The sequence below is a fragment of the Meleagris gallopavo genome, chromosome 10, assembly GCF_000146605.3.
Source record: "Meleagris gallopavo isolate NT-WF06-2002-E0010 breed Aviagen turkey brand Nicholas breeding stock chromosome 10, Turkey_5.1, whole genome shotgun sequence".
Classification (NCBI taxonomy): Eukaryota; Metazoa; Chordata; class Aves; order Galliformes; family Phasianidae; genus Meleagris; species Meleagris gallopavo.
In genome coordinates, this window is record NC_015020.2 from 22,361,282 (window position 1) to 22,373,911 (window position 12,630).

Below are 12,630 nucleotides of genomic sequence, written 5' to 3' on the forward strand. Positions count from 1 at the left end.
TTTCACAAGAGCTCTGCCCTGTGGTCAAGGCAAAGTCCTACAGCACAGGAGGCAGGAGGCACAGTCACAGGTGGACACTGCCAAAGCCAGCTAGAGGATTTATTGCCACCTGTTTGCGTTTGTAGTACAAGCAGAAAGGTGATGCTAACTTTTAATAGTTTCCCAGGGATACAGCAAATCTTCATTTAACCCAAACTGCTGGCCTCTCTTACGGTTCTCCCAAATAACCCAGGGACATTTCCAGGAACTCGCTTTAAACACACCTGTACTGGCACAAGTTGGGAGTGAATACAGTGTAGCTGTATTTAGTTCATCAGGATTCACCAGGCAAACCAATGATTTTAAGAAATGACAGTACACTTGTTTCCAGTTTTTAATGCTTTCTTGTAAAATTGAACATATAAAACAAGCTGAGCAAATGAAAATTTTATATACATGAGGTCTGGGATTAAAAAAAGAATCCTTTTAGTTATTAAAAAAAAAGAAGAATTGACCAGTGATTTAAGAAAAAAACTGATTAAGGGGACTGACATTCTCAAATTGAAACATACTTTTCAGGGAAAAAAACCCTCTTTACAAGTTTATTATATAACTTACATTTACACTTTATCAAGAGAACTTACAAAACAAGCGGCTTGAAATGCTCCTCATTCCCTTAAAGCATGAATTTCAAAGTGCCACAGCCAAGGAACAGGTTTCAATATTATCTTACACAGACTATTTGTGTATAAAATGGTTTGGTAAATGTGAGGTGTTTACTTAAATGAGCACATATAGGGATACAGACTAAATAAAAGTACTTGAACACCTTTGTTATTACATACACAGTTATAGGTATAGTAAAGGAAGTAAGGTCAACACTGCTCTTAGGTATCTGTGTAGATGGGAGGAATGTGATTCAAGCAGTGATCAAAGGCGCCATTTGGGAAAAATCCATTCTCATCGGTTCCATTGGAGACCATGTCTTCAGATACACACTGTGCTTCAGAGACTGCATCATAGCCTGAAAGCGTGACAAGTTGTATGGACATGATTTAGGACCAGTACATATAAGGAAGGAAGCAAAGTTTGAATGCAGTACAGCGTTAATGAAAAGACAATAGGATGTACCATCAAAGCCTTACCCAGGAGATACACAAACTAATCTCCATGGGCACTTGTATCATAGTGTATGAGGCTCCCATTCATTTCTGCAGAAAGCTACCCATGTTCAAGGGCAACACAAGTATCAATATGACTCCCTTGAGACTGTACAGTTATTATCAGAATAGGATGGCAAAACAATGAACGGGCAAGGATCCTACTAAATGTGTACTAAAAGTGATGTTGTCCTCTTGTGTTTTTCCTTTTAATGGCGCTTTGGAAAATATTCCATCTGTCTTCCAGCTGCTCTTTAGATCTTAGAGAAATTTGGATCCTACATTTGTTGGATCCCCACATACTGCAGAGGTGAGGTCTGTGTAGACAAGTGTCTAGGGCGAGTCAGGCTCATGGGATGTGCAAAAGGGGCTGTGCACCATGTCATTCTTAGCCCACTCAGGCTCACCGTGCTGCTGGTTGCTCACCTGACTGAGTTGAACTTGCAGCTTTCCTTACTTCACGTTGACTGCGTTCACCCCTCGCCCTGTCCTTCTCCCTTCAGCATCTGTCCCTGTGTCCACACTTCTTGCATCAGTGTGCAGTTCCTCCTACATACCCTATGGCACTATCTGCTGAGGGCCTGGATAACCTCCTAAGCCTTCTCCGATCATTTCCTAATCATCAAGCCTCACCTGCCCCCAACTATTGCATGAAACATTAACTCCTTTATATTAGTCCCTTAACCTGCATATTGTGTTTTACCCTATCATCTGCTTTGGGTTGAGGCTTGAAGAAAGTTTCTGGATGACCTTCAACAGAGGAGTCTGACCCTCTGAATCAAGAGCCCGCCTATCACAATTTAAATAACCACTAGTAGCATTAAGTCAGCGGAGGCAACATATGGAACAAGATCCTTCTTCCTGCTAAGAACATGCCCGTGAACTAACTGTCTGATGGAGAAAATGCCTTACTAATCTCATTCATGTGAATTACACGTCAATGTGTGGATGGCTGACCCTCATGGTTAAGGCACTGGGGCCTGGCTCCATTCTCAGCCTGATAGAGGAGACATTGAGAAACAACTTTGTTTTTTGTGTCCCAGTTTCCCTTCTATAAAATAAGGATGTTTCTTCTGTTTTGTGTTTCTTATCCTTTCAGGCTGCTTAACACCTCAAGCACGTGTATCCAGATGTGGCTGAATCTGACTGCACCAGGCTTGAAGTGAGGCCTTTAGGCTGTGTGGCACCTGGTAATGACAGATCCTGGAGTCCTGAACAGTCAATCCTTATTTCAGAAAGAAATGTCAGCTCAGTCCTTAGAATCTAAGGCATTTTACTATCTTATACTGTTTTTATTATTAGAGGCAAAATTCTCTACTTATTTACATTTATGCATTTTCCTACCACACATTAATTAAGAAGTAGTTCATGGGTCAAATTCTGATGTCTGTAGAATTCTGGCATGCAGCATAGGGCCTAAGTCCCTGAAAGATGAATCCAGCCTGCTTATCTGTGCTGTGCTGTGTATCATTCCAAGTGGTGTGATCAGTATTTTGGTAAGATTTGTGGGTGTTTATGGTATGCTAATTTATATTTGATGAGTCTGTATACAGGGTGAACGCACAACCACAGATGGACAAAACCCAAGATAAGCATACACCTGAAAGATGGTTATTAGATTCCAGATAGAATAAGCTATCCAAAGTACTGAACAGAAAATAAAAATTTATTGACTGTTAATGTAATTCATGGAACAGCTGTTTGCCAGTCACATTTGGCATTCCTGTGAGATGAGAACTCATTTAATATTAATGGTGCTATAAAAGGCTGAAAAAAATTAATAGCTAGCCTTGATGAATCTTGCAAACCTGAATGGTTCTATTTTATACACAAAAAGATGAGCTAAGATTTGCATATGTTTGTATATTTAAATATCATTTCATCCACATTTATGCTTCAGTCTCTAAGTATTTGCATACCTCAGTAACCAGTATAAAAACAAAAATATTACAGAGAAATGTTTCATAATAGTTTAGCCCCAGACATAAAAATCAACTGTTGTTGAAGTTGGTGTCTTGCCATAGTATTATTCTTTGCTCCTACAATTTCTTTTGGAAAGTTTATTTAGTCTGTTCTTTAACTGTTGCAGTCTGTCAATATGAACTTGAAATTTGATGTTAATATGAAGAAACTGTGTTTTAGTAACATCAAACTTATGAATAACACAAAAGAATTCAAAGTTGAAGTTGAAACTTCAACTTTTCCCTTGTGTTAATCACTGATGCATACACATTCTGGTAAGGAACACGAGACAAATGCATGCACTCTCTGAACAGAGACTCCTTTAATACAAAACAAACAGGAAAGTCAGCTCTAATTTTGTGGTCTGACTCAGTCCCCATTTCAAAGAGCATTTAAACATATGTTTTCAGTATTGTCCCTAGCTGAGATGCTCTCCTGAATGCAAACATGAAGAAAAATTTGTTGAATGATACGTAAGTAAAGAATGGAGTAAATGACGGTATTTCATAGCTCTGACAATACTCATACTCTGTTTGATTTCAGTAATTCTATTAATTCTTAATTATAGTTTTAAAAGAAGAAAAATGCTTTATCAAACTAAGTACTGATTGAAATATCATAGTCTTCTAAATATTGTAACTCACAGAAAATTTTACTCCGTGCAAATCCGTAGCTAAACAGGGAAATACAGCTGCAATGAATGTGCAATACACAAATGAAAAGGAACTTCCAAACGAAAAGGAACTACCAAATACTTTTAGTGGAATTTCTCAAAGCAGTGTCTTTCAATTTTGTAAATATCAATGTTGTAAAGCAAAGCCATCCATTTATCCTTAGACAGACAGGAAGTTCCTGCTGCTGCTGTTTTCTCCTGAATCTTGCTAACTATGTTCTCAACTACAATCTGATCAGAAAAACCTGCCTGAGCACACTTGAAGACATGTACAATGAATAGCCCACACTATAAATGTGTCAGATCTCCTGTGTTCTCTCTGACATCCAGCATAATGAAAGGAAAACCTGTTAGACTAATATAGAACTAAAGAAAAAAATTGCTTTCCTTGTGGGGTTTTTATAGATCTAGATGAATTTCAGTGACCGAGTTTCAAGTGCAAACATATTTTTGTAATAATACTGACTTCAAAATATGTTATTTCCCATCCTGCTAAAAATATCATACAGATAATCTTTTATAGGCAGAATAAATTACCTGTTGAAGCTAAAGGTGCACTGAGTATGTGATAGCCATTATGTCTCAGAGGATTAAAGCAATGGGATTCCCCTGTTAGCACATCACTGGTGACAGACTGGTCCATTGTTCTGTAGCAGTCTCCATAGTGGAAACAGTTTTGTATTGAGTGAAAGCTGCCTTGGTAACCTGAAAACAGATATTGCATACACATTTTAACAGTACTGCAATAGTTTTCACTCCATTTTTGTCACAGTATTTCATTACTATTGTGGTTTTTTTCAGTTCCTCAGTTTTAACTATGGAAAAAATGATCATACTGTTCTAGAAGGCGTAATAATATAAAAGCTATGTCAGATTCAGTCCCTGTGGACTGTGATCCCAATCTAGGAAAAATGTCAAGGATGTGCTTCCTTTCAGGCAATAGAAGAGACTGGATGAATGAACTCCACAACACACTGTGTTCAAAGCTAAGTAGCGAGTACTTCACTGAATCAGGTCCAGGATACTCACTCCTAAGGGAAGGATTTTATAATGAATTACTTCTAGTACAATAATGTAATATTTAAATGCTGTCTTTACAGCACAGTAAAGTCTTATCCCATTCAGCATGCATTATGCACTGCTGGAGAAAGCACTGTTTACTTCAACTTCTTTTAAGAGTACCTTAAACTTCTTCTTTCCCAGACTACTCTTATTTCAAATGAAAGCTCTTCTGTGAACACAGAGGCCACAGTCTACAAGCAGAATGGCGCTAGAGATGCAGTTCTGACTCCACGTGGACATCAGGAGAAGACTCTGTGTTCAGCTAAGAGCAGCATGTCCAACCCACAGCCTGCGGGCCACATGTGGCCCAGCACAGCTCATACTGCAGCCCGCCCACTGCCCTGTGTCATCATGGTGGCAGCTCTGCTCTGCCCAGTGGCCCAGCCCAGCCCCTCAGCACCTACCAAACATTGACTGCTGGTGTGCTGTGAACCCAACCTGGCCTGAAACCAGGCAATGGCAGGCAGCGCAGTGCCAGCTCAAGTGATGGCAAATAACTTCATGGGTTTTGATACATTGGCTAAATGTGAACAGCAAAAATACACAGCCATGCTTTCCATTTTGATAAAGGACTTTGAGAATGTTGCGTGCTCGAGAGAACACTGGGAGGTTCCATAAATGCTAAAGGACACACTGGGACACACAGAGGAGCTCTGGAAGCACTTTAGAAGGGAATCCGAGGGTCCTGGGAATCCACTGAGACTCGCTGGGAATACTATGGTTGGTTCCCCGAGGACAGGCTCTGTGACACCAGAGCTGGGCGTACACCACTATGTACAGTCACATTGGCAGTCCCTCCCAGTGCAGACATGTGGGGCAGTTGATCTGTCCTGATGGTTATTGCTGGAGCTCTGTGAGCTCTGCTCTGATTGACTGCTGCTTTGCGTGTTTAGATTGTTCCTTGAGACAGAACAGGGTGAAACACAGCCTGACTCTCTTCCTGGCCATCACTATGTCCACATCTCTATTCACTAGAAAGGGACCTGGCCGTTCCAGTTACCACGGCTTGGATGGGGACAGGAACAAAAAGATGGTCCTTCCTGAGGAACAGCTGCTGGTTGACACTGAGTGCCAGACTGCCAACTGGGCCGGGTGGATTGGCCTTCCCTACAGAACTGGATGGGTCCACTACAGGGTCAGCAGGGCTGGCATTACAGAGAGCCTGAAGCAGCAGCCCCTGGGCACTGAGCCATCCTGGAAGGTGGAAATCAGTCTTGGAGTGACCAAACCTATGCGTACCTCCAGGCTGTGGCACTGCAGGATCAGGGAGTTGCTATGTCAGTAAGATTTCCTTCATGAGTTTTACTACTCTTTCTATTCTCCCACCCGTTGCTTCAGGAGAACAGTCAGAGTTTCTTTTGGTCAGAGGATTCTGATGTCCTCCAGTAGCCTGGTATCATTCAAGAGGCCAGTCAGACTGCATCAGAGGATTTGAGCCTCATGTAACTTTTACACTAACAAAAAGGGAAAATTCCCAGCTTGTTTAAATGCTGTATTTCCAAATACCAAAGTAATTAGGCGAGATCGAAAGGCCATGTGAGCCAAAGCAACCACAAGGGCTTTTGTAACAACTGGTGCTCTTGCCAGATAAGGTTTCGTGAATTTTACACAACCACAGGAAATGAAATTGATGCTTGCAGACAATACAATGTTTACTTTGGATATACAGTACAAGACAGAACTTTACTGCATTTATATATTTTTTAAACATTCAGTATTAACGATGCTTTTGGTTCATTCCATTTCATTGTACAATCAAAGAATCTTTGGGTTGGAAAGGACCTTTAATGAGTGCCGAGTCCAACCATCAACCTGACCTACTGAATCCCATCCCTAAACCATGTCCCTTAGTGCTACGTTCACGCATCTCTTAAATATTGCCAGTAACGGTGACTTCACTACCTCCCTGGGCAGCCCATTCCATTACTTACCCACTTGCCTTGTTACCTGACAAAAGAGACTGAAATCTCTCATGAAAAAAAGCATTCTCTGATTCTCTAGCTCTCCCTGCAACCACCTTTCAGATACTTGCAGAGAAGGATGAGGTCACTCTTCAGCCTCCCCTTCTCCAGATTGAACAGCTCCAGTTCCCTCAGTCGCTTCTTTGTAAGCCTTGTTTTCCAAACCCCATTTTGTTACGGTTCCTTTAGGTTTTCTGAAATGCTTTACTTCTACCTGGCTTACCTCCCAAGCACCTATCACAGAAATATGAGGACCTGACATACAATTAAAATCCCATAACTCATGGTTCAGTTAGCAACCACAAATAGTTGGCTAGTGAAAATTAAGCATGGAACATTTTTTACAAGTTCTTACAAACTCTCTTCAGTGCTTAAAATATGAAGTAAGCAAGAGTGCTTGTCTGGTGTAAACAGCACTGCTCCTGCCAGGAAAGCGGAGAGGAGCACCAATTTGGCAAGCGCGTCACTAAGATTTTTTTTCCACATGGATCGCAGGTTTCCCTTCACTTTGTTTGATTCAAATCACATTTTCTGAACTCCTGTCAGTTTAAATGAATGCTATTACATGTTTTATGTACAGTACAGGTAGAAATATAACAGTTAATACAGGAAAAAAGTGAATTCCACACATAACGTCTAGCTAAAATTCTGCTTTGAAATAACTTGTGACACAAAAACTGCAGTTTGCCACTTCACGCAGCGCACCAGCTGCTTCTGTAAAGCACAACCTGGAAAACTTTAAGCAGCTTTAAAATGAATGATGTAATGAACAAATGATTGGAATATGTCTATTACATGCCATCTTATGTCTTTCACACGGATGTATGAATAAATAAAGTTCTTCAGATTGCATAAAATTTCTGAGGAAAAAGCTTGTCAGGTGTAACTTAACTACAGGGTTCTACTGCCTGCCAAATTCTTTCAGCATATATTGATTTCCGTGTGATCTTACCACAACCAGGCTTAAACACATAAATATTGCAGCTTATTGTTCTTTTGCTATCAGTTTCTGCTACCAGCTCGATGCAGCTTGCTGTCTTGTGAAAATTGCAGATCCACAGTATCTATATACTTCTATACAGGCGTCTACTTCTGCAGCTAACCTTACATAGCATTCCTTTTTCAGCAGAAATTCAAAGCTCACAAATCTCTATGGAATCCATTAGAAAAATGTGTTATTAATGAACTCAGATGCAAAAAAGACTTAGAGCAAGCAGAGCTAAATACAGGTTACAGATCAATTGATTTCAAAGGCCGCTAATCAAAACTGATTTTTGAATGACCAATTCCATTATGAATTTATAATAATACTTCAACATTTGGCCAAAGTGGAAAATTATTGCTTTTTCAAAACCTACGACATAATGCTTAGAAAGCAGCAATTCATTCAAAAGGAAATATGGTTCTCTTAAGGAATAAAGTCAATTTATTTAAGTGGTTCAAAACTTGTTCTGTCTATGCATTTGTTTCTGCCACAGTAATGAGCTGCTAAACTTTCCTCTTGTGGTTTGTAGTTATTTAGCTCATTATAGTAACATAATCATATATCATTATGCGCTATCATAAATCTGCCACTTTTCCCTCACAGAGTTAATCTTTTAAAATTGAGTAATCTGTTGAGCATCAGGTTGAGTTAGTTTTTCCTTTGGCACAAGTCATTTAATATAATCTGCTTTAACTTTTCAGGCTAAGGCCTTCCAACCAAAGAGCAAAAATGGTCCTCAGGGACTGGTGGGCAGAGGGAACTGTTGGGATGCGGAACCTCATTACAGCTGCAAATTGTGCTAAAATCCTGCACTGCCTTAGAATTTATTCAGAGAAAGCAAAGCTCCCATCTTACCCACAGGTAAATTAATCGTGTGTAATACTCCATCAGCCAAGAACGACCTTATGCAAATGACAGTACAGCAGTGAAGAGAGTTTAAAAAAACTGGTTATCTGCCCGTACAAACTCACATGCTTGGTTATACTTGCAACCAGACAGATGTCCTGCACACTTCTTTACTGTGAATATTTACCACACTTCAGCAGCATACCATCTGGATTACATATTTCTTACGTATGCAAGCTTCTGCTACTGGAAGAATCTGTGATAATCATATCACTTGCTAATTTATACCTCAAAAATTGTAAAGGTACCACAGCAGAACTCAGGAATAGGAAAACAAGCTCCCCATTAAAAAGGCTGGGTAATTCAGAACAAAAAAAGTGTTTTAAATTAAGCAGTGGGATAGCTGCTAAGCTGCCGCCATTCCTGCCTTCAAATTACACTGACACTCTATAGCTCTGCAGAGTGTCTTTGCAGATTACTATATATAACAATATAAAAGCAAAACTGCTGAATATCAAATAGGAAAATAATCTTTCTTTATCTAAGATCACAACTGGTACAGCATCATCGGATAGAACAGCATCGGTGGATAGAACAGAACATTGCCAAAGGGTGCATCTCTTCATTTATTTTAGCAAGCAAGCTAAAATGACTTTTGGTGTGGCAGACTCACTCTCTCTAAACTGGATGAAGGCTGGATATTCAGTCAGGTGAGGCATGTAGCTGGTAGGCATCTACTGTCTTGTGAGAGCAAACCTTCCCTGACAATCAAGGAGTGAGTCAGGACTATTTCACTTGATCTTCGAATCAGAGTTATCTGTGGGCATAATTCATTCTTGCAAACATATTTTTGTAATCATGTTCCAAAAATAAGCTGAATAAATGCAATACATGTGCTGTTGAGATACCTTTCCCTATTATAATATGATATCACAGTTAAAAATAGTCTGGAATTTTGACTCTGCCTCAGTAAAACCATGTTAAAGTAGGAGTTCCCATTGAAATGCTGTCAGACCCTTAATATGATAACATTAGCAGAAAATGCAAAAACTGAAGTAAATTAGTTTTTCCCAACTAGTAATCAGAAAAGTTGAAAAAGAAGAAAGGAAAAAGAAAGGAAGTTACCTTGAGATCCCTGCTGTACAGATTGGTTTTGAAATTGAGCGTACGGTTTATTTGGTATTCCAGAAAACTGCTGCCCATTTGGTGATTGGCTGTGCGATGATGGAGAGCTGTGTTTCTGCAGTAGGGAAGGTGGAACTAATGCTTTCAGGGGGCTGACAAGTGGAGAGATTATGTTGGGAGCCAGCCTAGAAAAAGAAAATTCAGAAAAACTTCACATATCAAATATGGGAAAATGAAATAGTTGAAAGGTCCTACATACATGACAGCAAGATTTGAGAAACATTTATTTTGCAGCTATAAGTTATGCTGTAGAAGAAAGATAACAATGCATCGCTGCTTTCAGATTTTCATTAGCAGGGAAGGCAGTTAGAAAATGATTTGTTTCTTTACGCTGGCTTCCTGTGCTAATCGTAATGACAGAATCAAAATGACATCACTCCTCAGAAAGCAACTTAGACACGGGTCAGTTTTAATTTGAAATTTTGTAAGCTGAGAAACACGTCCAGAAACAGAAGTGGAGAATAAGTCAGAATAAGTAAAAGCATGTAAATTGTTTTCAAGTGCCTCAGTAATTGTACTGGGTAAAGCTTTCTACCCGGGTTTCAGCCAAGACAAAGAAAAGCATTAGTTTTCAATTATTCTTCATACAGTATTTTTTAGTCTTCACTGCAAGAAACACAGAATTAACTGCAACAGCTGGCACTGTCCTTTCAAAGAAAATGCCTGAATTTGCTTGTGGCAACACCTCTCAGAGTAAAACTGGGCAAGGTGGAGCCTGAGAGACGGAAAATTCCCACAGACAGCTAGGAGTCAGGCCAGCACAGGAGCACTGGGACAGCCCTGCTAGGGGACAGGCCCTGACCCCGTGTTCCCAAAGCAAGCTGGAGCAGCAGAAGAAGAGCCTCGTTGGTCCTCTGCCATGAAATCCCTGGGCAGTGCACAAACACTGCTAGAGAAGTTTCAGTGCTTCCCCTGGCCATAGAGTGCCCCCAGCCCACCAAGGCAGGTACAGCAGCTGGCCCACATGGGATGAAGCATTTGCCGGAGAACTCTTCTGACCATTCAGACAGAAAGATGTCGTGGTGCAGAAGACATGACTAAAAACCTGGTCATTCAGGCATACGCCTCTGTTATAGCTGACTTAAGTTAACCCTGCAAATGAGTAACTTGTTATAAACTGGACCTTTTCACCTCCTACTACAGCTGTGACAAATGGCTTTTTGCTAAATAGCCCAGGGTTACACTTCAAATGTGGGGTCTGCTTGGAGCAAGCTTTCAGCATATTCAAATTTAACATGTAGGCAGAGGAACACTGCCAAAAGCTGTCACAGTGGCATAGTGTCACAGTGATGCTTATTAACAGAGCTTTAAATAAATCAACCGGTCAAAGCCAACCTATGATGAAATAACTCCACCGCCCCAAAACACAAAAATAAGGCACATAATACTGACTGCAGAGAGATCAAATTTCCTCAAACTAAACTGAAGAAATAAGCAAGTATTGTTAAGTGGTGTATGGGAACTGCTGAATCACGGCCTGAGCCTCTGATTGATCACCTGAGGCGAGCAATGAGTCAGCCACGGGAGCACAGGTGAAGGCAACTCACCTGTGCTGCTGGAAGGGTGGAGCCTGGCTGCACCTCTCCTACACCCATTTAAGAGCTGACTGCAGTGGGGAAGGATCTCATCTGGAGGTCCCTCCTCTGGAGTTCTGTTGTGAGCCCAGGATGTGGGTAAGCTTTCTATTCTCTTTTTGTTATTATAATCTGCTTTGCCAAACTCTCTTGTTTATTTCATAATTTTAACATCTTTATATTCATTGACTATACAAATGGATTAAGACATTTTCAAGCCAAGTATCTGAGGACTGGATAACAAACATTTTGTGAGAAACATAATCCTCATAAGCAAAGGTCTGCAACGTGTATAGGTAACTGAAGCAGAATTATAAAGCCAATATGCAAATAAAATCTTATCAGTCTGTGGGGTTTGTTTGCTTGTTTTTGTTTCAGGTTCATATTAAAAAGAGCTCTGCAGCAGAAACTAAGAAAAGCTCGGGTTGCAGACACAGCAGAAATGGGGAGTGGGGCTGCAGCAGGGTGGGCAGTGCAAGGTCAACTGTGCCCTCATCGGGTCCCAGGCTGAAAGTGCTCTCTGGAGCCAGCTTTGCTGAGGACCCAGGGGAAAACATTGCATTTGTTTGCAGTTAAATGCAAAGATCAGCTCCCATGTGGCTGTAGTTTTTCCTCAAATGATTCAGTGGAGAAACAATTAAACAAAACTATCTGTCGTGCTGCCCAGCTATGTGATGGATCTTCCACAAATTCTCTCAAACATGTGTCAGTGGTGAGGACTGCATGCAGATGGGGCTGCCTTTATCTGCTGGAACCTGCAGAAAAGCTTTGCTATGGTTTCATCCAGTGCTGCCAGGGAGTGCTGGCAAAGCATGACCACAAGTGACAGAACGGTCACCAGCCCATTCAAATGGCACATGGAGATATTGTCCTCGACATGCCAGAAATGCTAGCAGAAGCCAGGAAATACTTCTATCTGAAAGGAGATTAAAAGATTGCAGTTGTTTTTTTTGGAAGGATAACAGCTAAAAGAGATCATGATAGTGACATTTATATGGATAGTGACCACACACACATTTTTAAAGAGAAACAAAAGATGTACTGAAGACTCCAAGGCTGGACGAGCCAGAAACCACTCTGAATGAAGGAGGAAAATAGTTTTGGTGAGCAGGCACTCTGCGACTGCTTGTGTTGGGTTTCCTGCCCATACTCTGGGAATGCCTTGTGCTGGCCACTGCTGGAGATGCAGCCCCATGCGGGCCTGCCTGGCTGCTCTGTACTGAATGCTTTGTTTGCACTGTGG

General features: G+C 40.8%; 1 protein-coding gene across 1 annotated transcript in view; it reads right to left on the bottom strand.

Moving 5' to 3' along the window:
- Positions 1–359: 359 nt before the first annotated feature.
- LOC100542593 (zinc finger protein GLIS1) overlaps positions 360–12,630 on the bottom strand; it is a 40,207-nt gene continuing 27,936 nt past the window's right edge. Inside the window, exons 6-8 of the mRNA XM_031554988.1 lie at positions 9,754–9,938; positions 4,312–4,479; positions 360–1,003 (exon numbers count right to left, since the gene is read on the bottom strand). Coding sequence (XP_031410848.1) covers positions 867–1,003; positions 4,312–4,479; positions 9,754–9,938 — 490 coding nt within the window. The 3' untranslated portion in view covers positions 360–866. The remainder of the gene's footprint in view (positions 1,004–4,311; positions 4,480–9,753; positions 9,939–12,630) is intronic.